Below are 27,598 nucleotides of genomic sequence, written 5' to 3'. Positions count from 1 at the left end.
GTCAAAACAGTCATTGGGGATTGGTCCTATCAGTTCATTACCAAGATCCATAGAAAAATGTCGGTCATCAACCGCCATTCCAATAATGGTGCCTGCGCCCAGGGTGATATTCTTTAGTTCGCTGTTACACATAAATATTGGAATGGTGTTGTGTTCTACATTGAATAATGGTGTTGGGTTTAACCCCAACCCCTGCTGTTGGAGATGGGCATTGAGGTGTACATATGCGTCCGGATTTTGCAGTTTCTGTCCTCTTTTAATTTTGAATTCAAGTGGCAATAGTCATGTCCGTCCTGGGATGGTGGCCGCTTCAATTTGAACTTCATCCGCATAGAGCAGCAATGGGCTGACCGAAATGCTTTTTCTGAATCATCAAAGTCCATTGGATCACCCCCTAGGCGGGACCAGGCTCTGTAATTTATCAGGTTCAAGTTAATGGCAAAAATTATTGAGAATGTCACTGCCTAAATAGAATGCAGCAGGGACATCTCGCATGACCCAACAATTATGCACTATGCTTTTGTTTCCGTTAGAGATTTTGAGCATACACCTGCTAGGCAGTAGATGTTTGGAATTGGAAGTTTCCAGGCCCATTTCCCACTTATTGATCAATTTAAGTGTGGGTGGATCTTTTGGGAGCTGTCGGAACATGGCTGCGCTGATGAAGCTCTTACCGTTGTACACGCACACTCGGGCGAGGACAGATTCCTTCCCCTCATTTAACTGAATAGGGATGAATAACTGTTCTCTAATTTTCTGAATGTCAGCTAAACTTTGAGCTGGTTTCTCATCACTCTTGACTATGGAATTGGGATTTTCAGATAGTGAATTGGTATAGAATTTCAAAGTATTTCCTTCCAGTGTGGCATGCCACTTGAAACTGCAAGGAAGGTTGATTTTCAGAAATGGAGAGGAGTTCCCATCACCAGTTTGCTGTCCTACAGCAATTACTGTCATGTCAGGTATTTGGTTGTTCTGAAAATTGAAAACTCAATATGATCAGGTTTTTGTTCAACCATGTGGCATCTGCCATTTAAACCAACATGGTTGACACTGTTTTATTTTTATTGGCCTGTTAGTCTGGGTTTAGAGGACCTTGTCCATTCACACAGTCTATTAGGGGGGGATAACCTACTCAGGATGTCATTCCACAGTAGACAGGGCGTGGCCTCTGGAGACACTACTATGGCCGGGTGTTTCACCTTGTGTCGCCCAGTTTTTATTTCCAAATCCGCAGTCCCCTCGACAGGAATTTCATTCCCATCGAAGTTCTGAAGTTGTCCAGGTGTGAGAGGGATCTGGTATCTCTCCCCCTTCCTGAATTCAGCTGATCAAAGGCCATTTTTGACAGAAGAATGGCTTGGGATCCAGTGTCCACCAGTGCCGAAAATGAACATTGCCCTTGCACTCAGACTGGGGTATAAAACCTACCCTCCTCCTCCAATGGGCAAAGGTAATGGGCATTCTGGGCAAGTTTGGCGGTCAATTTCCTTATTTTTGAATCCGCCACAGGGGTAGGATGGTCATGATTCTGTTGGAGTTTGGGGATCTGAAAGAAAAATTCGACATTGGGATATGTGGTGAGTTTTGGTCTTCCCGTTTTCTGATTCTGGGCCACCACCCCCCTTTTTGGAGGCAGTCACCAGGCTTGGTTTGGACAGTGTAGTTTACTTGATGATCATGCTGGGGTTAAATGATGGGTGATTCTGGCTCAGTCCCCACTTCCACCCAGTCTTCTTCTGGATCTCTTTGGACCCATTTTTGGGAGGAGTCCCCCCTTCCCTGAAGGAGATCGTTTTCCCAGAATCCTCTGAGGATTCCTCTCCTTCAAATTGGAGGACCCTAACTTCCTCCACAAAATGGGTCTTTTTGGGTTCTTTATGTCTCCTACCCGCCCTCTGTTCCCTGGGTTGCAGACTTTCGGGGGCAGGAGATTTTTGTTCCAGTTCCTGGGTGTCCAGGGGCTTTTCACGGGTGAGGAAGGAAGCTTGCTCTAGGGCTTTACACCTCCCTTCCCTGTGCCTCCTCCTCTGGAACCGGTGAGTTGTCGGGGTGCTCTCCCGTCATTGTTCTGGAGTACCAGACCCTGAGTTAGTGGGGTTCTGAGCCGCCATGTTCATCTGAGGGTTCTATTGATCCCTCAACATGCGACTCAGATCCTGGGATAGGTTCTGGACCTGGCGCTTCAGTTATGACAACCGTTCCAGCTGGTACGGGGGTCTCTGGTCAACCCTATGTCAATTACGGGAAGGGTAACTATCCCTTCTCCCATAGTACCGTGGGTATTGAGAATTTTGGTAACGCTCCACCCTTGGCCTCCCCTCTCCCAGATTGGGCTGTCTGGGCTCCTGAAAGTGGGGAAAGAAAGGATGGTTGTCCTGCAGGTTGGGGTTTTGTGGGTACCGGGGAAAGAAACTCAACCTGGCATTTGGGGGATTACTGCTCTCCTGGGAAAAGTTAGGAGGGAAGTTTCCTGGGGTGGTACCTACCTGGTTGGACCCCCCCCTGTGGGCTGGCCGAGTCCATACATACCCCAGGATTGGTCTGTTACCCTTGTATCGGGTGCTGATGTAATCAAGGGAGTTAGGGGTCCCATTTGTGGGATTACCTCCCTGGCTGCCACCAGTCTAGGATTGGCCCGAGGGCCTTCTGGGTCTTTGATTGGGTTGATTTGATACAGGTATATTTCTAGGCCCCCCCCATCTCCAGATCTAAAATGGGGCCAACCTTCACCTCTGCCACCTTAGTAGCAGCAGGAGTGTTGGCTGGTTTGGGGTTTTTGTTTGGATTTTTGTTATCTGCAGGTTTTTGGACCTCATAAATGCGGGGTTGCCTGCTCTATGACCCATTCCAGCGATCTTTTCTCATGAAAATCCCTCACCAGCTGGGTCATTATATATTTTGGGAGTGCATGAAAAAAGGTGGTGATGAACTCCCGACTATCTGTGCGTACTCTCCTAGTGGTCTGTGCAAAGGCACGTTTGAGCTCCTGCACAAATTATTGTGGGGCCTGATCTTCCCGCACTGCAGATTGTAGGCTGCCTTGCGGGCCACCTCGGGGTTTCTGTGAGCAGAATTTTTTTTCATGATGGCAGCCATATAGGTGGACCATCTTGAGTGGTTCTGGTCCTCCAGTCCCGCAAAGAAGCTGGAGTATTCAGGGGAAAAGGTCAATTTTACATACTCTATGCAATTCTGGCTGTCCTTCATATGAAAAGTATCCATCATTTCTCATATAGTTCTAAGTGTTCCCAAACAGAATACTTCACATTTTTATAATAAGGAGTTATGAAACTCCTAATGGCCTTATTCTGCCTAATGGGATCTTTGTTCATAGCTCTCTTAAGTTTGTTTGCCTTCTTCATTTTAGTCACCCGAGTCCACTTGCCCTCAGGATCAGAGGCGCTGCTACTTGAGGTCCCCTCTTGATCCTCCCCCCAAAGGAGTCTTCCTTGTCAGAGATATCAGCCCTAACATTTGGGTATCTGTACAGGGACGCCTGTCCATCAATTTCTGGGGTAGGTGCTGATCTGTCAGTCTCATTTTACCAAACCTATTGAATTCTGCCAGCCCCATGGCTCCTGGCTCATGTGAGCCAGTAGACATGAAGTTGGCCGTGTTCATGGTATTGAATTGGTTTGAGTCCCTAAGTACAGAGGTCCTTATGCTACGATCAGGGGTTGCCCTGTCCCCCTCTACCTGTTCATGGTCCCTCCAGTTAGGATTTAGTCTAGCACCCTCTTTCTCAACCTTGCTAGATTTTCTTTTTCAGCCCCTATTTCTTGGTAATAAGCAAAGATCTGAGCCTTTTGTTCATCTATCAAGGTCTTACTGGTCTCAATGATCCACTCCTGCACTGCCACTTGCTGGTGGAGCCCATCATTCTTTTCACAGAGAGCCTCATTGTCTCTCTGTGCTTCCTGTATGGTCTGGGAATACTGTGACAATTTCTGCTGCAGGGGACTCACCGCCTGAGTTTTAGTATTTTTGGTCTGGGTGTTCTCTTCCAGAGCAGCCTCTACCCATCTGGTGTGCTCCAGTAGCTTCCCATACTCTGTTTTTAGTTCATTGAGCTCCTGGAGGGCTAACTCTCTTCCCTCTATTTCGGTTTTTAACTTGCTTATTTCCTGGCCTAGGGCATCTTTCTCTTGATTTAGGGTGCCTCTCTGTTCAGCCAGGTCATCCCTTTGTTTTTTGATGGCATTGGATTTCTGGCGCTCTTCATCAAATTATGTGTCAGACCGGAGGTCTCTCAAGATTAACTTATGATTTTCCTCTTTCAATTCATCTATCTGATTTTGCAACATGGTTATTTGTCCTGAGCAGGCCCCGTTATATTTTAATTGTTGAGTCAACCTTCTCCTGACGCTCTATTTTTGCTGCTTCTAGTTGGGCCTCTTGATCTGCATTAATTTGCTGTTGGCGAGCCAAATCCTCTTTCAATTTTATGATGTACTTTGCAGATCCTACCTCAAACTCTTGGCTCTTTTGCAATGTGTGTTCCGCCAAACCTAAATCAATCTGGATTTTATTTAACAGTTACGATTGATTCTGCGCTAAAATTACATTTTCCTCCTGCCTTTCCCGCATCGCTCCCATGTGGAGATATAGGTAGGCTGTGATTCTGTCAATTTTGCTTTGCTCCTCTTTGATTTTTGGGGTCTTATATAGCTCACTCAAAGCTTGGTGTAATAGGCCACCGTCCTGCTATGTATCCAGGTCCACGGCAGTGACCTGTTGGGATAACCAACAGTAGCCAGTCTTGTAGCCAGACTTTCTCATCCTGTTCTGGCCACTCACCTCTGACAAATAGCTTGTGCAGAAGGTGCTCCCTAGCCATAGTGAGCTCTACTAGAACAGCCATTTTGGAAATGTTCTTTCTTTATTAATTATTTTGGGGTTGATTTAATTTTACTTTTATAGACACAGGCCTGGTGCTTAGAGTATTTGTTTTGGGGGGCGCCTGTACAGTGTAACACAGTATTGCCACCACACAAAGTATTACTACCTTGCAGGTTAGTCTGCTGTGTTAGACTGTCACGGGTGGTAACCAAATCAATCGAGCCCCCAAATTTAATAAGGATTTCAATCAGGTGACACACACCTTAGTCTCGGCCCAGTATGCAGCGTGCAATTGAAATGCTTATGTTTTAATGTTAGATTCAATATTGACATGGTACACCACTCATATGACACCCCCTTTTCAAATACCCCGGGTCACAATGGACATGAACCAGGCTGGTTGATAAAATGTAAAAAAAAAAAAAAATGTTTTTATTTGTTACAGTTGGTGAACCAACTTTTCAAATATTACATAACAATACAATGCATCAACAAGTTACAAAAAAATTAATGCAACGCATCCCAAGGTGGACACAATCACAATACAAATTGCAATACTCATCATATTCATAATAAATACATTTCACTATTCCTTGTTCTCACTTGACTCTTGCGTTCCTGGTAATACTATATCTAAAAATTGCACAATGGCTATCTGAACAGTTACTCTTGTACTAGGGAACATCATATTCCAAATTTGATCACAATCTACATGATTCTGTACAATAAGTTTCTTCCCAAAACATTTGATCCTTCTAGTTTCTAATGCAGTGCACTCAACTACAAGGTGCTGTAACGTTTCCCTCTGCTCCCTAATCATACAGAATCGGCAATAATTTTGCTCTTGATATTAGTCGCCTTCTGCACAGGATATCTCTTGTTTCATGTTGATTCATCTAAATTTTAGTAGTTTTCAACGATATGAGTGCGATGGAGACTTTACCAAATAGTCAGCTATCACGCCATACCTTTTGAGGCCAAAAGCGCTAGAATTAAAATCCCTCAATTTTGAGCACAGTGCCAAGTTGCCAACCCATTCAGATTCATAGATCTTTCTTTTTGCACAATCTGGGTTGGTTAACAGCAGCTCAATTGTTACCGCAGCACCAGCTGCTGCATTCGAGGTATGGTGTCGCCACTTTCTTGATAAACCATCATTAGATGTAAATATGTTTTGAGCTAGAATATTCAAGAGGGATGGTTTCCCCAACCCTCTAATAATTTTCGCAGCAGGGCACACTGTTTCCATAATACTTGGGAATGCAAAGAGGCTAAGCCTAGTTCAAATCGCAGTAACGCCAAGAGTTTCCCAGGCGACAATGTTAAAACTGCTTTCCAATATTTTGCTTCCCAAGCATCCCAGAAACAACTGTCTCGCGGAGCAAAGGCCTCGACGCCATACAATAAGATCGGAACTACCTTCGACCTATAAAAGGTTATGACATGTTTTAATGTGAACTTCCCAAATTTTCTTAAGAGTATTTTTGACTGCGAAATCAGCGGTTCTAACTTAGCTTTGATCTCACAGGTTTGAATTTTTAGAGTTTTTTAGATACTTGTATCTTAACACCACTGAAAGTTCACAATGATGTAAAGTCCACCTCAAATTATGTATCTTTGAATTTTTATTGCAAATTAAAATTTGCGATTTGGCGGTATTCATAATTAAGTTATTGGCAATTGTATACCTTTCTAGTTGATTCAGCATATTCTGTAACCTACTAGGTGTCTGAGAAAGCAAAACCAAATCGTCTGCATATAATAAATATGCTATCTTTTGGTGACCAATACGAGGGGCATCAGTAATACAATTTGTCAATGTCGGACACAAATCGAGAATAAAGAAATTGAACAGAAATGACGCAAGGGCACATCCCTGCTTCACACCTCTGTATGTTGCAATCGGGGGTGACAATTTGCCTTCTAAGTTTAATTTGACTCGCATAGAAGTATTCATATGTGATCTCATCACCAAATTCATCAAAAATGGAGGACACTGATGTTGCTTAAGTTTGTCTATGAGTATCAATCTATCGAGTCAAACGCTGACTTAAAGTCAATGAAGGCTAAGTACAATGGACAACCACCATCCACTTGTTTTGATTGTATTAAGGAAAGGGCCATGATGTGGGGATCGTTCCCATGCCTTTTACAAATCCAGACTGGAGCGGATCTTTGAGTTGACTATCAATCACCCACTTATTGAGCTCCTTCAGAATAAGTCTGCAGAATATTTTGCTCGGAGCATCTAACAAGGAAATCGGACGATAGCTCTCTGGTAGTTTGCAATCGCCTTTTTTATAAATTGGTATTATGATCGCTTCAATCCAAGATTTTGGTAGTGTTTGCTGTTGATTAATGGCTGAGAATATTTTAAAGAAAATTGAGCTCCAAATTTCCAAATGTTTTTTCATTGTAAAATTAGATATGCCATCGGGGCCCACCGCTCGCGAATTATTAGAGGATATGATTAATTGTTTAATCTCAACCAGATTTAATTGTAGGCAAAACTTTAGGTCTCCTCGGGGTGAAGCCAAAGGTTGAGAGTTAAGAGGTAGCGCAAATAGCTGCCCAAAATGGTTCACCCACTGATGTACATCCACCACTGAAGATTGCATATCCATTTGATGATTATTGGTGGCCTGATTGAGTGAAGCCCACATTTTTGATATATTTTTCTGCGCTAACATGGATAACATCTGCTCCCCATCTCTTTGATATAGGGTTGCTCGATATTCCAAGCACCAGTTGTTATAAGATAAACAAGCTCTTTTGGTGAGGACCGTTCGGGCGGGCAGAGGAAGCCTTGCTAACCTTCTTAATTCTGCACAATGTGCGGTTTTCCTAATGTATAGGGATCTATCAAAGGTGTGCAAGTGAACCCTACCTTTCGAGTCACGAGGTTTGGATTGACTAAAAGCTTGCATCACATCACTGTAAATAAGACCCACACTAGTCATATGCAGAGTGTCATTTTGATTAGAATCAAGAAGGATTTGATTGAAATGAATCAAGGCATTCTCCGTCCACCGTAAACAATTCCCACCACAAATAGCAACCAGCAACCATGCTTCAATACCTTCAGCCGATTAACCTCAGATCTTATACCAGATTGCCAATTGACACAGAGCAAATCATGGTCACTCACCCTTGACGGTGTCACCTGAAACGCTTGCATCTTGGACCATAATACAAGGTTCACATATACATAATCAATTGTAGATGTAGAGCTACCTCTATGCCAAATTGGTGCCGCAGGAACATCAGGACTAATGGCTCCATTCAGAACATATATGTTTCTGAATGAGACTAAAAAGTTCCATCGCACCAATCTCTCACATTGTTGACCATCATTTTTTGCAAGACAATTCAAGTTCAGGTCCCCAGCCAATATTAGGTGAGTGATACTTTTATCTTCATCCGCCATGTCAAACAAAGCATTCAGATCCCTAAAAAACAGGTCTGTAGTGATGGCTACAGGATTCCAATATATATTGAAAATCGCGTATACATCACCCTGAATAACCGCTCTGACTAGCAACATATAGGGGTTTGGAGTTGCCCAGACATCTTATGAATACCCTGGGCCGACTTTCAAAGCTACTACTAGGCCCACAGATGGTCTGCCTACTGAAGACTTTAAGGCAGGGACATGATGGACTTGATGCTCAGCCCAAACTAGAGGTGAAATTAACAATGTTTCTTGAAGGAGGGTTATATCAAACCTGCTAAGCCCACTCTATTTATTTTAAAATTCAAAAGAAATCCTACAATTTTTAATATGGGGCAGCAATCACCAATGGGGTGATGAGAACTATAGGAATGTAAGCAATGCACTTAGATGAACCTTCTATTTACACAGCTACAAAACACCAGGGAATAGGAGCACATTTTGATTTTAAGTTACATAGCACTTGAGTGAGAATTTCCCCCTGTAATGTTCCCTCAACCCACAAATAATCAATTCTAAGTGGATAAACAGAAAGAGCAGGTAATCAGGCATGACAAATGGACAACAGACTTGAAATCCGACCTTCCCTCCTCAAACAAGAGAGAAAAATGGATTTTAAACCCTGGCAATGCTAAAAATGACACTCGGAAATGGATGAAAAAAACAATGAATGTGTATAAAGCTCTTGAAACAAAAACAATTCTTTACTGGATCAACACTGGAAAGATAGCAGCAATCACAAGCAATGGATTGAACAAACGAAATTGAATGGAAGATTTAAAACAGTTTATAATCAAAATGACATGTTGAAAATGTATCAAACTTTTGCAATTCCTGCCTGAATTTACCAAAACGGTTTTTAATCAAAATGGGTTAAATATTGTTTGTGTTGGGGTGTAGCTATGGATCATAGGTACAATATGGAAGAGAAATGAGGTCTATAGCTGGTAAATTGAGTGAGTTATGCAAGATCTAGTGAGGTGCGCTTTGAGAAAATAAAGGCGCGAAAAAGGAAAATAAATCAATTTTGACAAGGACAGTTTTACTCCACTCTAGAGCATTCAGGCTAGGCTACCAGATTGAGACACAGTAACCTCCAGGGTTGATTCGCAAATTCAACCCTAGCACCTCCGCGCCCACCCTTGCGGAACCAGTCCGATCACCCTAAAGAGGGTTAAGGACTTAGGATTTCACAAGACAAAATTATGAAAGATGTTGGCGCTAGCACAAGAAATGAAAGGCAGGGTTTCAAGAATGATTTTTGACCATATGAAAAGTTATCGGGATAAGGATAGGATGACATAGAGAGTGGAACTAAGGACAAGGCAATGCAAGGTATCCTATGGTTTTCTGTGGTTCCTATTGATCCTCACAGTCCACTTTTTAGTTTGGATTTTGGACAGCCAGCGGTCTGGTCACCACACAGATCTGGTCTAACAAAGGACAGCCGGAAAAAATCAGTGGGACAGGATTAGCTGGGCAGGGACTGCATACCAAATGATAGTTCTTCTGGACTGGCAATTCTGGTTACTATAGGACATCAGGGTAGCAGCAGCATGCAGTTTGTGGTGTCAAGCTATGCTGGATTAGGATGCTAAAAGTACCAGTTTCTCCTGGTTACTGGGAGATTAGCGGGTTTTAATATTGTAGGGTAGGTCCTGTTGGAGCAGGATCAGCAATGCCTGGGGTTTGCAGTGGGCTCTGGAATAGGATCAGCAATGCTTGGCCTTGTTGTTGGAGTCTGAGAGATGAAACAGGAACGCAGCGTAGGAAATCGGGAAGAGTGTCTGTCTAGGGTCTTGTCAGGGACCCTTATTTATAATGCAAAATTACATCATCAAGGTAGAGGCTGTGCAGGGTTAACTACGCCCGCCCCTAAACTACTTGGATTGGACAGGGGAGCTAGTCTCCGCCTCGCTTTCAGTTGGTTGGATTTCTAAGAGAATGATGTCAGGTTTATGAGGTGAGGTTTATAATGTCCAAACACTCCCACATTTACTTTACTTAAAATCTGAGTTTGCCAAAAACATATATTTCTTCACTTGCAATCTCTTGGCAAATTATACGTATGCGTTACATATTATGTGCAGCCCAGATCAGTCCAATCCTCAGGTCTGTGCAACCTTGTTTCGCCTTTCTGATACATTTTGGTAATTTTACACATTAAAGATTTGGCCTAAAATTCCACAATTTTATACACAAATGCGAATTGTCCGCAGGGATGTATGTACAACATTTTATGTTTGCCACATTTCCTTGGAATCTATCATATTTTCTGACTTCTGTTCCCCATGCAGCAATGAGTCCTACCAAGTTTTAAAAGATAGCCCACAAAATTAGTTTTAAAACTGCACACTTTTTAAATGCTTGCTAATTCTTGCTACAAAAATAAGTCTTTAAAGTTTCTTTATAACATAGTCCGTGTAACCAAAAGGCAGTCCCTTTTGTTACTAGATCCTGTTTTTTTTTTCTTCCTCCAACTGCAAGCAGCTGTCATTTCCTTCCAGGCAAGGGGGTTTCCAGTCTTAATTGAAGGTTTTATTGCCCCTTCACACTTCACAGGTGAGTGTCCCAGGACTGCTATTCTCCCAGCCTGGAGCACAGACGAATGTCTGACGAGCGTGTGAACTTTCATTGTCTTGTCCTATACACATTTTTTCAAGCTGGCACTTCGCACCTACGCGTCCTGGATTTATGGTGTATCTCCCTTACTTTGGGAAGTTTCATGGCTGGCAACTGGAATGACTGGTTTTTCTGAGAGTTTGCAAATCCATCCCATGTGTTTTAAACTGTTTAATTTCTTACTTTGGGTCTTGACTTAAACAAACCTGTGAAAGAAGATAGTCTGTGTGTATTATCACCACTAACATGATCCCTTTATATTGCTAAGTAAACAGGCTTTCATTAACAATTGAGTTTTAAACAGGCCATTTTGTTTCTCTTCAGTCAGCACAGCCTGTTTTTCCACATGTGTTAAAAACTGCTAGCATTTCTTTCTTTAATTCGGTTTGCAGCTCCTGAGGTGGCCCACACTGTCTTTGCAGCTGTAGTCATTTCCTTGCAGCAGGAGTTTTATCCAAAGGCTATACTTTGACCTGGCTCAAAGAGTTAAGTCTCTTTGAACTGCTGCATCTGGATACATTTTGGCAAGAAATAAATGTGTGTTCTCGTGCGAGTGAAAAGAAAGTTGCTTGTTGATTTCTTTCAAATCTACTTTGACAGGACCTGCCATTCAGGAATTATGCCTGGTTTTTGTGAGGCACAATGACTTATCCTGGGCCTGGCAGGGCCGTTTCCATCACAGTGGTTTCAGAATGCACAGATGGAAATAGCATAACACAGCATTCTGCACGAGTGAAAAAAAGGATCCTTTTTAAGGGGAATTTTTGGCTTTTGCAGCAATGCAGTGCTGCCTGTTCCCTTGATTCCATATATGTTTCAGAACACACTGGCATACTTTTTAAGAGTGTCCCCTTCTTCCGTTTTGCCTGAAGTATGCCAGGTGTGCTGGTGCAGCCATCCTTTGTGGCCAACAAAAAAGTTGCTGCCAAAATGCAGTTCTGAGGTCCTGGTGCGCACAGGAGCCAGCCCTGCGAGTTTGCTGTTATTTGCTCAAATGCATCTTGGTGATGTGGTGCAATGCCATTGAGTGGGTCAATATATTCCACAATAGGTGGCGTGGAAATCCTCCGGACAAAGAAGCCATTCTTTTGAGAAAACAATGAAAAACATTGATCACATAGTCCAAAACAATGAACCCACAACAAAGAAAGGAAACCAGCTACATTGGATTGTTACGCAGAACCTCAATAATCAGAAGTTGGTAACTCAGCCGTGCATTTGGTCAGATCCTTTTAAAGTCTCCTTTGAAATACACCTGTGTGACATACCAAACCAAGTCACAGCCCTCACATCAGGGTACAGAGTACAAATGTTAAAGGCTTAGGCCAAGATCAGCTGGAACCATGCCTAATAAAGAGAGCCAACAGTTTTCAAATTGGGGACTCATGTGACCAAATGCTGAAGCAATACACTAACCATATACATGAAGTGGTGTAGAGGTATGCACCCCATAAACTTAAAATGGTTAGGAAGAACAACAACCATCAGAGATGGTTCCACAGAAAGCTTTGTGAGCTCAAGATTGAGAAACGTATATTGGAAAGGATCTGGCAAAAAGATCTGTTAGTCAACAGAGAATGTTGAAATGTGCTAACTCTAAATACAGATGGAGTATCAGAGAGGCCAAATCTAACTATTATAACGAGCTGATTGAAGCTGCACCAAACTCGACAAGTAATCTCTTTGATATTCTTAACTCGGTCGAAAAGCCAAAGTACTGTCCCCTCCACATCTTCCATCTGATGCATCTTGGTGCAAAAGGCATTCTCTGACAAAGTTCAGAGAGCCAGAGAGTCCATTATCTTAGCAAGAGAAGCTTCTAAGGAGATTCACTTACCCATAGCCGTGGAACTGCAGCAGCAGGAACTAGCAAACTTCAACTTCCAACCTATCTCAGAATAAGAGATGATTAAAGTGCTGACGAAGATGAAACTCTCCTCCTGTGCAGAAAATGTAATTCCTCCTAAAATAATTTTGGAAAATAAGGAACTGTTCGCCCCGGTCCTGACAAACATAATCAATGCCTCCTTCCATGATGGCACCATCCCCCAAAGCATTAAGATTGTTAACATCACACCCCTAGTCAAGAAAACTGGCTTGTACCCCAAAGACCCTGGTAACCTGTGTCCGATAACCAACACCAATTTCATCCTGAAAATCATGGATAAAAGAGCTAGGGAACAACTTCAATCACAAATTGAAGCCAGTGACATCCTGCATGAGCAGCAGTCGGGCTTCCATGCTGCTCATAGCGCGATGGTTGATTTGCAATCATATATGCTATCTGTTGTGGATAGGGGGAAGACTGGGATGTTCATGCTATTGGATTTAAGCGCGTCTTTTGATCTTGTGAACCATCATCCTCTACAGCAGGTCCTGGAGAAAATGGCAGGATGCTCCAAGGCGGCTCTGGCCTTGTTGGCATCCTTTCTGGCAGATCGAGTAGCAAGAATCCACTGGGGAGAGAAGTTCTCAAAGCCAGCCCATATAAGCGCTGGGGTTCCACAGGGAGCCAGTATATCCCCTATACTCTTCAATCTTTTTATGAAATGCTTATGTGTACTATTATAATCCGTTGGTGTATATTTCACCAATTACTACGATACAAAGCTGGTGCTGGAGTTATAGGGAGATCATCAGATAGGGCTAAGATTGCAGCACTGTACGGCATAAGTGGATGGAAGGCAACTGGATGTGCTTAAACAGCAAAAAAACAAGTTCATGATATTTGGCTCTTGACAAGCAAAAGCAAAGTTAGGAGTAGAACATGAGGCATTTGCTGTTAAAGATTCATGTATCAAGGTTGTTGCCCAGGTTAAAACCCTTGGTTTGAGGATGATGGAGTCTTCATTGGGTGTAGAGGCCCAGTCTAACTACCTTCATAAAAACAGTGCTTACTATATTCGTCTCCTGAGAGCCATCCGCCCCATCCTCAGTGAAAAGAGCACAGCCACTATTGCCACGGCCATTATCTTGTCGCGTCTGGATTATGGTAACTCACTGATGCTGGGTGCTACCAAGAAAGGTATTGAGAAATGCCAGATAATGGAGAACAACGCAGTAAGCGTGGTCAAAGGGATTAACAGAAGAGACCATGTGACTGAAGGAAGGAGAGCACTCCACTGGCTCAGGATTCAGTATAGAATTCTCTTCAAGGCCATGACGCTGTGCATAGATGCCTGCACGGGGTGGCACCGGTGTATCTCAGGATGAAGTTCACAAGATACACACCCAACAGGCCACTTAAGTCTGAAGCACATGGCAGGTTGCAGGTGCTGTCGGTTAATTGAGTGACGGGTGCTGGGAGATCATTCCACGGTGCATGCGGTTCAGCAGTGGAAAAAGCTTCCCCTGGCTATTCGCCTGGAAACCAATCATAGAATCTTCAGGAAGCACCTCAAGACTCACCTCTTTAAATAAAAAATAAAAATATAAACTCCATCCAGAGAGCAGCCGATCCAGCACTTTTTGTTTTGTTCGGCCTTGTTTCTTGGTTTTATGTTTTTGCGTCCTGATGCCTGCAGGCTTTCGGCGCATTACAAATGCATGAATAAGTAAAATAAGTATAAAATAAAACCTTACGCCCGTGACGTGTGCGGGATGAGTGCACACACGGAACAGCTTTCATTCATCACATTTCTTCCTGCAGTACGCATATCGGAGTACCAGCTATTCTTTGATTCTGAATACTGAATGTCAGAAATGGTGTCAAAGCCCAACCCCTTATATAAATCATACGTCATTCGTACTTCCCGTTTTATTCATCTAAGAAAGCCTGTAGGGGTGGCTGGCAAAAAGTGAGACATTGTTTGATTCTTTTTTATCATAAACATTTTCACACTAGCATTATGTAACTGCCCCCCCCCTCTTTATATGGCCACCCCATATAACAGACAGACCTTCATACATTCCGACACCCACGACCAGTGTCCCACAAAACAATATAATACCAAAGAAGCATAGTGCATAATTCCCAGAACCAATTGCATTCTTTTTTAACATTATCCCTACATAACTTAGAGGTTTGAACGTGTCGGTCAGGCATCCTTGCTTATGCCTGGAGAGGAGAAAAAAGGTTATCAAGAAGGAGAGCGAGCTAGAGAGAGAGCTAGAGAGAGAGAGAGAGAGAGAGAGAGAGAATATGACGGTAGGAGGGAGAGCGGGAGGAAGATGGAAAGAGACTCTTTTCCCACCAGAGGCGACCAGGTTCTAGACCTTCAAAAATTGAAAAATCCAAGAAAGTGAAAAAAGATTTAAAAAAAGAAAATAACAATAACAGAAAAAAGAAAAATCAGGCACACCACCCTGGCATGGATCCTTTACTAAAGTCTTCTTCCTCAATTATGTCTTTTATCTATCACTTGAGCTTTGCATGTTCTCAATGCCTCGATGAGAGCAACACGTTCCACTACCTGAGCTGAATAGTGCATAGGTAATCTTTTCATGATCAGAACTTCATGCCCCCCCCCCTTACCGTGCACCACTGCCACCGATGTATGCCTCTGTCCCGTTTTATGGTCAATTGTTGATGACCCATCAACATATATTATCTCTCCTTCTGTAAATCCACTGTCTCTAGCTTTAGCTTTACCCTCCTCTTCACCTTCGTATGTAGCACAGTCATGTGTTTTCAGTTCATCATCAGTGGATGCCTCTGTCAAAAATGTGGCAGGATTCACCGTCCTACACCTTACTATATGAATATGAGGTTTGGCTATTATAATCTCATATGCATAGGCTCGTCAAGGTCGATTTAGACCTTTCCAAAATGGCAAATAGTGAATGTTCCACAAACAGGGTAACCGAGCACCCCATGACAATCGTGGAACTTTTTTCTATTGCATATGCAGCTGCTGCGAGTGCTTGTTTGCATGCAAACTATCCCCGCATGACTGAGTCGAGCGTCCCACTATAATAAGCCAATGGCTTGTGGCCCACTGTGCTCTTTTAGGTCAATACTGCTGTCATGAGCCGTCCATCAGAGTGGGAAAATAAATAAAACTCCTGTGTATAATCCAGAGTTGCTAAAACAGGGGCCGTGCAAATAGCTTCTTTCAAGTCCTCAAATTGTCTATTCATTTCTTCAGTCCATTCCAATTTTACATTTTTTGTCTTCTGTCATTCTCTGAGACTTTGTAACAACGGCCTTGTGTAGGCTGCATAGTCTAGGATCCAAGCCCTACAAAAATTATATAAGCCCAAAAACTGCTGTTTCTACTTGACGGTACCGAGCCTAGTGGTGGCGCGTACTGTGGCCGCCCTATCCGGTAATATTTTTGTCCCCTTTTGCAGAAATAAGTTGCCCCAAGTATAGTACCTCCTGTTGGCAGTATTGTAGCTTCTTTTTATCTGCCTTGTACCCTTTGTGAGCCAGCAATTGCAATCATGCAATAGAATCCCTCCTGCACTGATGTTAATTTTCACTGCATACCAGTAGATCATCCACATACTGGATGATTGTGCTAGGCACCTGAATATTTCCTAAATCAGCATGCAGCACTCTATTGAAAATACTAGGACTCTCACCGTACCCTTGAAGCAATCTCGTGTGTTCGATGCGCCGTTGACCATTCGTAAACACAGTGAGATACCATGAATCAGGGTGAAGTGGGATTGAGAAGAACGCATTCGTCAGATCCACCACTTTGAAGTACATCGCTGTCTTGGGGATGCTACATAGGATTGTCGCCGGATTTGGAACTACCAGAAACTCCTTCTGCACCATTTCATTAAGAGGACATAGATCCTGGACATCCTCCAACTACCCCCTGTTGCTTTCTTGACTTGCTATATGGCCGTATTACATGGGGATGTGGATGGTACAATGATCCCTTGCTCTAATAGAGCCTGAACAGTGCCTTTTGTTCCTTCCTCTGCTTCTTTTGACAATGGGTACTGCCACTCCCTCGGGAGTACTGCTCATGACTTCAACGTAATCTGTCCTGGGGTCACAACTCTCAGTAACCAAACATCATGTGGTTTAACAGTCAATAATTATGATGGCACATATTGCATGTCCTCCTCAAAAAATAAAGACGGGTCACCACTGCCATCAGGGGTCACTGTACCTTCCTATACTGCACCATGAGGGCACAGGGGATGCAGATTTCCAAAACGATCTCCCTATTTTGTTCACTGTCCTCAAATAACTCCTCATCAGTCATTTCCTTCAATTGTACTGTCGGGTCTACACATCACTGTGCGCCAGTCGCAACTGTCTGTTCCGTTCCAATCAGGACTACTTTTGTCTGACACTACTAGTCCTTGCAAATCAAATGACAATATTGTCCCTGCTACCATCTCGGGTGGCACCATGTGTCGGAAAATAAAATCTGTGGGCACTCGCCAACATTTTGTCGCAATTTGAGGCACTGCTTTTGCTAGTACCTTGATGCCATAGATAAATGTGTTTGGGAGCACAGGAACCCCACGGACTACTGACTCCCTTGCCATTGCATTGATTATTACCATTGCTCGAGCTACAAACATCCCTGGAGTGGAACACACTACTCCTTGAACTGTGAAAGACAGTTACATTTAGTTTACTGCGCAGATCAATAGCCAACAAATTAACAGAGGGTTCGTACTACCTTCCTTCCCACTTTTATATCCAGCTCCTCAGTGTATGCAACTGTAGAAATAGCCCCAGAGAATCCCTGCGTGTCAAGAGTTTTACCTGATAATGGAAAGTTCCCCTCCATAATGCATGATTTAGTTGCACCTGAATCTACCAAAAATATAAATTGGTTGTTTCCTATTTCCGCCTCCACCAAGGGCTCCTTCATGGTGTGCGTTTGTTGAAAGGATTGGAGTGTTCTCTGTGGGCTGTCCTAATCAGAAAATATATTTGTCCCAAGGAATGAAAAAGGGCCGCCCCTGCCATTGTAACTCCTTGAAATGGGGCGCCTGTTCCACCAGCCATTCTGTTAAACTGGCTTGCCTCACCCTGCTGCCGTGGTTGCCCACATTGCCCTTGCCTGTCAGCCCCATAAGGGAACCAATGTTGACTCCCTCGCCCAAATTGTAGGTGTCCCATTCCTTGAGGCCCTTGGAATCCCTGCCCAGGAGGTGATAGCCCATAATTAAATCAAACCCCAGGCCTGTTCCTGCATTCTCTTGTGAAAATGCCCCTGTCTCCAGCACTGTGATGTTCCCAATCCTCCTCCCTAGGGCCCTATCCCCCAAAGCCTCCTGCTCTTGCTCCTCGAAATCCTCTCCTTCCCCTTAGTGCTCCTTCATACTGCCACTGTGTGTTGAGGTACTGTCTCCCCACTCTATTGTACCTCTCCTCCTTCGCCTCATAGTGACACAATTGTGGCATTCACAGTCTGTTGAGTATCTCCTGTCCTTTCCCCTTGAGCTGGTTCTGTCACTGGTGCTTGGACGATACCCTTATTTAGATTCTTTTCTACTAGTTTTGCCTCATCCGTTTGCCGCTTCTGGGCGGTCTCTGTCCTGCTCCTTGCTTCTCTTACAATGGTGGACTAATTTACTTTGTATCTCCGCCCACTCTTGGGGTTCAACTGCCACAATTCTATCTAGTGCCTTTTGGACCTCTTGGTAATCCCCTCTTTATGATAAAATAGATAAATTGTGAGTGGTCCCATTGCCCTCCTGTCTCAACTCTTCACATTTCCTGTAACTTAAGAATGAACCTAACAGGGTCCTCATCATCACCCATTGTGCACTGCATTAAAGAATGCAAGTCAGGGGTATCTGGGTACATCTTTCATAGGGCATCCCATACCGTTGCCCTTACTTCATTAAAGGCTGCTCCATCATGTTTATTATCTGCAAGACTTATCCCAGGGTACCCAGCCCTTGCCCATATGTCCCCAGCCTGGTCCCCAACTATGGCGACCATTAAACTCTTAAGGTCTCCTAGTGCTAAAGCTACCCCTGCTGTTTGTTTTTCAAATTCATGGATCCATTTACTGGCTCCAGCTGTAAGCAGAGGGGGAGCTTTAATCAAATAGTTTTTGTCCATTTGAGGACAATGCACATACTGTGTTATCCCTACTGCTTTATGTACAAGGGGCATCTGCATGTCTATTTTGTTTTCTACCCCTTTTTTAGTATTCCTTTCATCTTGTACTACCACCATAAAATCTGGTCTATTTCTTAGTCTATCCCTTGTTGCCTCCCCTCCTTGATCTCTTTCGTGCCCTTCCTCTTCATTATTTCTCCCACCTTGATCTTCCCATTCATTTTCCCTTGCTTGTTCTACTTCTTGTCCCAGGGCCGTCCATATTTTTTGACACAAACATTTTTTATTGCCCCAGGGTTGAGTCTAACCAAAAAATCTCCTGATTTACAATCCCATTTTTTCTGCACCGGTACCCTTATTTCTGGTGGCATTTTCTCAGGTTCTTGTAACCAGACTAACCTTTCCCACAATGCTCTTAACTCGTTTGTATCTGCTTGTGAACCCCCTGAGTACACTGATGTTACGGGCATGTCAGCGCTTGTGGATTGGTTATATAGAGCTGCAAAAGCTCTTGAGTTTAACCAGTTGCTAATCCTGATAATCCTGTTGTTGACACTCTCTCTGCAGCTGGAGTCTTATAGACTGGATTTGTATATCCTACTGCAGGTTTAGGCATTACAGGGTATATCCCTTTACATTCAATGTCTTTTTTTTATCTTCCTGATCTTCCATATCCTTGAATAATCACCAGAGATCTAGAATCCCTCTTTTTCTTTTTTGTGATTTTTTTTCCCCCCTCATATTTTGCTGCTAAAATGATGGACATTTTTTCTAGCATGTTTCGGTTATGGGAGCCCTGCTCTGGCCAGGAGCAGGACATCCCCCCATTCCTTTGTTTCCAATACCCATTGTTTATGATATTTGCCTATCCTGACACAATAGTGGCATGGTCCTATGCATGTGTTTTATTGGGGTTTCTTCCCCCATAATGTTGTGCGCGTCCCTAATGCTTCACTTAGACCTTACTGCTCTGCTGCGCACGCTGCTGCTTGTTACACAAAAATACAGATCAACCCACTTTTCCCCCACTCCCCTTTATACACACTGCGACTCATCCACCTTCCTTTCTTTTTTACCACAAAAGACAGCAACAGAAAATATACAAAAATAGACTAAAAATCTACGCCCATTCCTTATACCGAGCCACTACTTATTTTTCCTTATGTGCTTGTAGTACCACCTTCCCAGCTTTTTTATATGCTGAGGATCACATTTTTTTTATCTTCATAAAAGAATACCATGTGGCTCTACCTTCTCAACCTATTATGGCTGAGGATCCCTTACCTTTGTCTCTATACACTGAGGCTACCTTTTTCCATTTATAACAAGTAGAAAAACAGAAATACGCATCAATTTCATTACATAACCCACCTCCAATCCAATATATACCATAACACTTCTCCCAAGGTCCTATTCAATCTGTCTTTCACCTCGTACTTCATCCATTCACACCAACATACTGTCATACATACATGTCCCCTTGTTGTTATCTCTTACAAGAGTATACTCACATGTGCGTGTTCCCTCGAGTTTTCATCAGTTACGAGGTCCCACTGTCTTTCTCTCTGGAGCTACGCCCCACTTCAGTGAGCAGAGAGGATTTCTTTTAAAATGGCTCCTACTAAAACCGCTCAGGAAACATGTGTTTTTTGATTTTGGGGGACTGGTCGCTGTAGATGGGCATGACTCCTTCCTGGTGAGTAGGCCTGGGGCTTCGCAAAGTACGGGGGAAAACTGAGATCACTTTGGGAACGTGGCCACTTGTAAGGGTGTCCCTAATTACGCTCACACCAGTATAAATACACCCTTCTAGCGACATAAGGCCAAAGTCAATCTTGTAAGGTTAACAAGTTTAATCTTAGAAAAATTAGGATGGTAACAAAGGACTCTGCTGCTTGAACGGTCTTCTCCCATTCCTTCCCTGCCAAAGTTGTGCCAGGCAGGAGTTATATAAACCTATCCTGCTGTAGGGGTGTCACTGGATTCAGGCCATGGCTGCATCCCAATCTGTCCTCCTTCCATAGTAGGGATGCTCCAAAACCTTCTTTTCTTCTTTGTCAGCAGTTTTGTCAGAGCGTGCTGTTCTACATTTTACTAGCTTATACAAGAATCCACTGTAGCTCATGCTTTCCTTCATTTTGCTACCTATTGTTAAGAAAGGAAGAAGGCCTTGACTATGGCAAGGGGAAAAGTGCACATAATTGCACAGTAAACAACTTTGGATCTAACAACGTGCATAAAATACCCAAGACCCTTGTATGTATAAACCCAGGAGTGCAAATAAAGTATTTACCAATATATGAAAAAAGGAATGTGGGGTAAGCACTTAAGACCTCCTTATAACTGAAAGGAAAGTCAGCAAACTCTTTACCCACTATGCTCTTACAGATACTGACAGCGCTAAACCCACGTAGCGGGCAAGCAAGGACAGATTCTGTGAACTGACACTCTGTAAAATACTGAATAAGGAACATTCAAACAGTACTCACGAGGACCGGAAAGACCACTAGAATGTCAGTAATATCACGAACCCTGTAGATCAAACAGGAACCCAGAAGGCTGTAAAAGCAAAGGGTTAAAGATAACAAAATACATAAAACCCTAGTCAGGGGCAAGTATGAATTGTGAAGTTAACTTGTGAGGAAAACAAAAGGGGATACACACTGGAACATGTTACAACAACACCCACACCTAATATTCGATGGAAAGTAAATGCAGAGGTGCAATGGAAAATATGGAATGGAATCTGAATGAAGTAGGATCAGGAGCAGGGGAAACGCTATTACAAAAGGAAACCTTTCCCACCCAACCAAGGGAAAAAGGCAGTAAATAAACACTACTAAGGTAAGATTAATGCAGCAAGCTTTTCAGTAACCAGGACAGCATAAAGAGACAGAACGCACCGGGAACCTGGGCTGCAACTAAGAGTTAAGCACAGAGAAAGGCTGTCTGCAGACAGAGGAAGACAGAAAGGGAAATTCAGAAAGCATAAATCAATTAGCACATTAATCCGAAATCCAGGGCAGAGGAACAAGATACAGGAGCTAAGGAACTGGGCACAAAAGCTAGGGACTGGAACTAGGTACAAGGCACAGAAAGCAGGAACAAGGAACAAGGAACAGGAGACTAGTCACAACAGGAACACTGCTACAATGACCAGCGCCGGACTGAAGCAAACTGAGGCTTTTAAAGCTGCTAAACGAGCACACCCCTCAGGCGTGCCACCTGCTGCACCTGCAGCCACAGGTGTTGCCTATCCTCCACCCAGCCTTGTGCTGCAAGGGAGGAGATGAAGCAGGAGGTGAAGCAGTGAGCCAAGGCATTCTGGGAAGCATAGTCATTTGATTTAAGTAACATGCTGGCTGCCAGAAAGGAGATGAAGCAGTGAGCCAGGCATTCTGGGAAGCAGGAGGTGAAGCAGTGAGCCAAGGCATTCCGGGAAACATAGTCATTTGATTTAAGTAACATGCTGGCTGCCAAAAACCTGGAATGGATCCGGAAGGGAAGTAACTTGGAATATAAGGTTTTAACGTTCCCAATTCATCAGAACACTGTAGCATAGGGTTCGAAGGAAATGTCCAGTAGGGAATAAACCCCAAAACATGCCCCCAGGTGGCGGGAACGGGAGCGAAGGGAGCGAGCCGTGACACTTATGAACATTTTTATGTATAAAAACATTTTCCAGTCATTCTCTCCGTATTCCACTCATTCTACTCATGTATGTATCTGGTCCTGTAATCTCCTTTACACCTTATACTTATAATATGTCCCATTTCTGCATTTTGTCGCACAGAGAATGTGAATCCCATTTTTAGCCTGCATGGACCGTTGACGGACATTAGTCATCTGGTGAGTCCGTTTGTGTGCTCTGCCAGTGCTAGCCTTAGTGGCGAGGAATTTTTCACTCACACCGCACTAAGATTTTTCAATGCATAGGATCTCACATTACAAATCTATCCAACTAATAGAGACTTGTGCTTTATATTTAAACAATAAGTGCCTTCTTCAATGCCTGCCCATGTCCTCCTTCAGGGCCTGCCCATGCCTGTGTATGTGCTTATATCTGCATGAGAGAGCCTTCCCAATGCCCCTCACCCGCCCAGTCCAATATAGCACTTAGAAGAGGTCTTGCCCAAATCTAAAACTCTTGGGGGTGCGGGAGGACCCTGGTCCCTTCCCAACAGTATTACACAATTTACTTAAAGGCAAACAATAATGTGGTGGAAAAGTCCCTCCTATATGCCATTTGTTTAATGTGTGTGTTTTAACACCATAACCTGATCAGAAAGAAGTGGAATATCTTTTGCTTGCTTCTGAGCATTGTGGAGGTTTGGTCCTCTCAAAGCTTTTACTGATTATACAGTCGAGAAAGGGTGACTTTGAGAAAATGTCAGGAAGAGGCTGTGTGGTGTAACTAGAAAGGCCGATTCCTCAACATGTATTTGCACCTTGGAGACAACATGTGGCCAATCAGTTGGCTGCAAATATGGGCAGAATCCTTCAGTAAGCGCATGTGTTTCTTTGCCAACTGGGGGACTGCCATTTTGTTTTTTCATCAGCCCAGCCCCATGCAAACCCCCGCCCCTCGTTCCTGCTCACCCCTTTAACTCCCCCACAAAGTCCAGCAGACTCCCACTAACCTTCCTCTGGCACTTCCTCCATCGCCACCTTTACCCTTTTACTTTTTTCCATGGTGGGCACCTTTGTAGTTGTGTTTTAGGGAAATTGTTCACATGCAATATGCGTGGAGCCATGTCCCTAAAAATCTTTTTTTTTTAAATGTATATTCACACCTTGGAAGGTACCACAAGGGTGCGACTAGTGAGCACTTTTGAGTTTGGGAATGTACAAGGCCATTACCCTTGCAGACAGTCCCCAAGGCTCAGGCTGGTGTGCCATTACTGCCCCTGTATGTTCAAGAACGGAGGAGTCATCACTTTATTTTTCTGTTTAATAACCCAGTCCACAGATTGTTTAAAATTGAGAAAAGTGAAAACGAAAGAAGTGTACAATGTTCTCTGCTTTGGAGTAACCCCCACATATTTAAAAAAACAAATCTGTTCAGTCGTTTTAATCTTTATTTTTTGTACCAAAATAAAAATGTCAAGTCACCATTTCACATTGCCTTTTTTCCTAGTAGACACAGCATTCGTACTAGAATACCAGCAGGGTTTCAAAAATGATCCCACCGCCAATGACCAAATATATTAATTTACACTATATCAGATTTTATTATTATAACATAAGAGATATGAGAGCTTTCAAAAGCTTAGTCATAATCTCCCACAAGTGCAAATCACCTCTCCTTCAGTCATCCTCCCCCACAAGATGAAACTATCAGGATTGTTAGTTTTCTATGCTTCGATGTCAGGCACTGAACAACAGATATTTGAATAAAGACTGTCACCACCTTTCATTGAGCATTCCATCTAGCTGTAGAGGCAAAACAGCCATCACAGCATCACTCGTCATGGTGTCTCTCCAACTTTAAAACGTAATTCCTTAATGAGATATTTTGCGAGAGGTGGAGCATATTTCTTTGGGCGTCCGATGTATGCTCCACCTGCCACTTTCACGCCTACAGGACTCTGCATTGCTAGTTCTGCGTCCGCCATTGTTTCCTGATCCCTCCGACACATCCTCCCGTCACCATCAATATTTCCTGGCCACTGGGCTGTACATTGGTGCCTGGCACACTGCTCATCATGTCCGTCCGCTACCACTTTAACTCTGACCCACCCTGCATCCAATGCTACGCCCCCCCTGTGGGTTTATCGCTGCCGACATTCGCAGCACACGCCAGCTCGGATTCATGCAATACTCACATGTTTTCATTGCCTTTTGATACCTATATCGCCCCGTTTGCATGCCCTACATAGCCCCCCAGCTCAAGGTGAGGCTCGCAAATCTATATACCTACCTTCTATGCCCTGTATACATGCCTGATGTAGCCCCCGTACCATGAGGTGAGGCCTGCCAGCCTGCATATAGGTATTATTGTGATTTCCATAACTCATATGCATTTCCTGCACTCTTCGTATGTACCAAGCACTTTCTGTAATTAGTGCCCTGATGCCTGAGGGTTTGGCGCGCTGATATAAATGCAAACATAAATAAATATCTATTTTGCTAACATGATACATTTATACATCTTGACAAGGGCTTTGTTTTGTCTGAATGTTTGTTACTTTTATTCCTTGCCTTGTAGTTTATTTGCTGTTTCTTGAATACAGTCCATTTGATAAATGTTTGTTTTATTGACCCCTTCTGCAGGAATTACTAGATTTGATCTTTTGGGAGATTTTGGAAGGTTCAACTGGCTGGGAAACTTTTACATAGTTTTGTCTTATAATTTGCTCTTTGCTATCATGACAACACTGTGTCTGGTCCGCACATTTACTGCTGCTGTACGAGAAGAGCTGTTCAAGGCAATAGGTAAGTGGTTGAGATGACTTACCTCTCAATGTACTGGACATAGATCTACAAAATAAATGTCTTTGACGACACACTTCACTGTTTTAGAGCATTTTGATATTCCATGGTATTTTTTCACCCAACTGGTTGTACATTTTCTTTGTTTCCATTTGTTTCGGATTTTAATTGCAACTTCTGTGTACATTGTATGACGTCATTTGACATTTCCATTGTAAGGAGTAGGAAGAAACACTTTTATATACAATTTAGGTTTCCTCATCTTAAGTTTTCAAACTAGTGCTGATAAAATTGATAGTCCAGAATGCATGAAAACAAAAGGAAGGGGCTCTAGTTTAAAAAAATGTGAAGCATAGCACATAAACGATGGCCGTAACTACTCATGCTTCAAGAACTCTAGATTATAGTACCCACACAAACTTGTTTTAAATCTGTCTAGTTGCGTTCCAGACATAGTGGCTGGAGCTCGTAATCCATAGGATGTCTCGGGTAGGTGGTTATGAAAGAATTCTTTTGTTGATTTAGGCCTTGGCCAGAATGAAGAAACACTGTTTTCAAAAGAAGGGAGTAATTTGAATTCTGTCTTTTTTTAATTATTTTTTTTAAAAGCCATCTAGAAGAAGCCATACTATTCTCCATTGTTGTTGAAATATTTGATTTGAGCATTTATAAATGCGCTCAAGACGGACTCAACCGTATAAAGGCGCAATTGGAATTAAAAAAGGATAACGGGAATAGTGTAACAGAAGTGCATTTAGATGTTCTCTGACTAGAACGGGGTGGAAAACACACTAATAACCCCTTCTACTATTTGAACAGAAAAATCTTAAGGGACTTGCGGAACTGAAAGAGCGTATCACATGCCCTGATCTCTATAGGAATACTGTTCCAGAATTCCGGGCCAGCGCATTGCAAATCTTCTGGCTCCTCTGGAAGCACAGGCCGATCGGGGATCATTCAACAGCAACTTGTCTTTTGATCGAAGCGTCCTTGATGGTTGGTAGTGGCAGATTGTGTCACTCAAATAAGCTGGAGCCAAATTGTTAAAACATTTAAAAATTAAACACGCTACCTTAAATTTGATGCGATCTTCCACTGCTAATCAATGCAATGTTCTGCGAAGAGGGGAAATGTGGACTGATTTACCAAGGCGGCCTACCAGTCTAACGGACACATTTTGAAATTTTTGGAGCCTATTCAATTGTTTTGCAGGAATGCCCAACAAAAGACTATTACTGTAGTCAAAGTGGGCATTTGTTAAGGCCCCCACCACCATCGCATGGTCCTTGTCAGAAACAAACGGTAAAACCTGACGCAGTATGCACAGCGAGTAAAAGATTGCCTGGTCCTTTGCAGTAACCTGTGCCTTGCTCCCAAGATTATTTTGCCAAAAACAGCCTAAATTCATGATCTTGGAAGCGAATTGCAACTTTTCACTGAGAATGCTCGGGCCCAAGATTCTTTATCAGCCATAACCAGTTGTCTGGGCCCAAACAAAATAAGCTTGGTCTTTGAAGCGTTTAACTGAAGCTGGTTTTTGGCCATCCACTCATTTATTTCTTCCAGGCATTGATTGATCTTCGGGAAGGTATCCTCGATGTTACCAATTTCAATGTATATATGCGTGTCATCCGCATAAGAGTAAAAGCTCAGTCCATGATTCTTCACGATATTCATAAAAAGCAAAAGGGATAATGAAGATCCTTGCGTAACACCACATCCCATTACAATGCGATCCGAGATATAACTCCCAAATTTAACTTTCTGCTGTCTATTTGTCAGATATGATCCAAACCATTTAGTGCCATGTTCTGAGACATTCCCTACCTCTCTCAAGCATTTATTAGCAAGATATTGTGATCAACCATGTTGAAGGCAGCAGACTAGTCTAGCAACACTAACAGTGATAGCCTCCATTTGTCTGCGACCTCCAACAACTCATCGTATACCGATAGCAGTGCCGTTTCTGTTCCAAACTTGGGTCGAAATCCTGATTGAAGACCGTCCAACAGTGACCCTTTTCTATGAATGTTTGCAACTGGGAAGTAAATACCTTCTCCAGTATTTTCTCAGGCTATGGGAGACCTGCCACAGGCCGGTCATTTTTCAGACTGGCTGGGTCCAAGTTGGATTTGTATAGTAACGGCATAATTATGGCATTGTTTTATTCTCTAGGAATGATCCACCAGACTAACGATTGGTTTAAAAAAAGTAGTCATAAAAGGAGTAAGACCTTGAAATAAACATTTGGCAGAACATGCCGG

General features: G+C 43.1%; 1 protein-coding gene across 4 annotated transcripts in view; it reads left to right on the top strand.

The window, feature by feature from the left end:
* Positions 1-27,598, top strand: part of LMBR1 (limb development membrane protein 1) — a 1,168,513-nt gene that overhangs the window by 1,095,610 nt on the left and 45,305 nt on the right. For 3 of the 4 annotated variants that reach the window (XR_011303315.1, XM_069647966.1, XM_069647965.1), the window contains one exon: positions 25,176-25,337. The exons of the other annotated variant lie outside the window; for it this stretch is intronic. Coding sequence is in view for 2 of the 3 variants with exons in the window: in XM_069647966.1 (XP_069504067.1) it covers positions 25,176-25,337 (162 nt within the window). In the remaining variant the exon portion in view is untranslated. The remainder of the gene's footprint in view (positions 1-25,175; positions 25,338-27,598) is intronic. 4 annotated transcript variants of the gene reach the window in all.

This window comes from Ambystoma mexicanum, chromosome 2q (assembly GCF_040938575.1).
Source record: "Ambystoma mexicanum isolate Mex_15411 chromosome 2q, UKY_AmexF1_1, whole genome shotgun sequence".
Classification (NCBI taxonomy): Eukaryota; Metazoa; Chordata; class Amphibia; order Caudata; family Ambystomatidae; genus Ambystoma; species Ambystoma mexicanum.
This window is presented reverse-complemented; position numbering and strand designations above follow the sequence as displayed.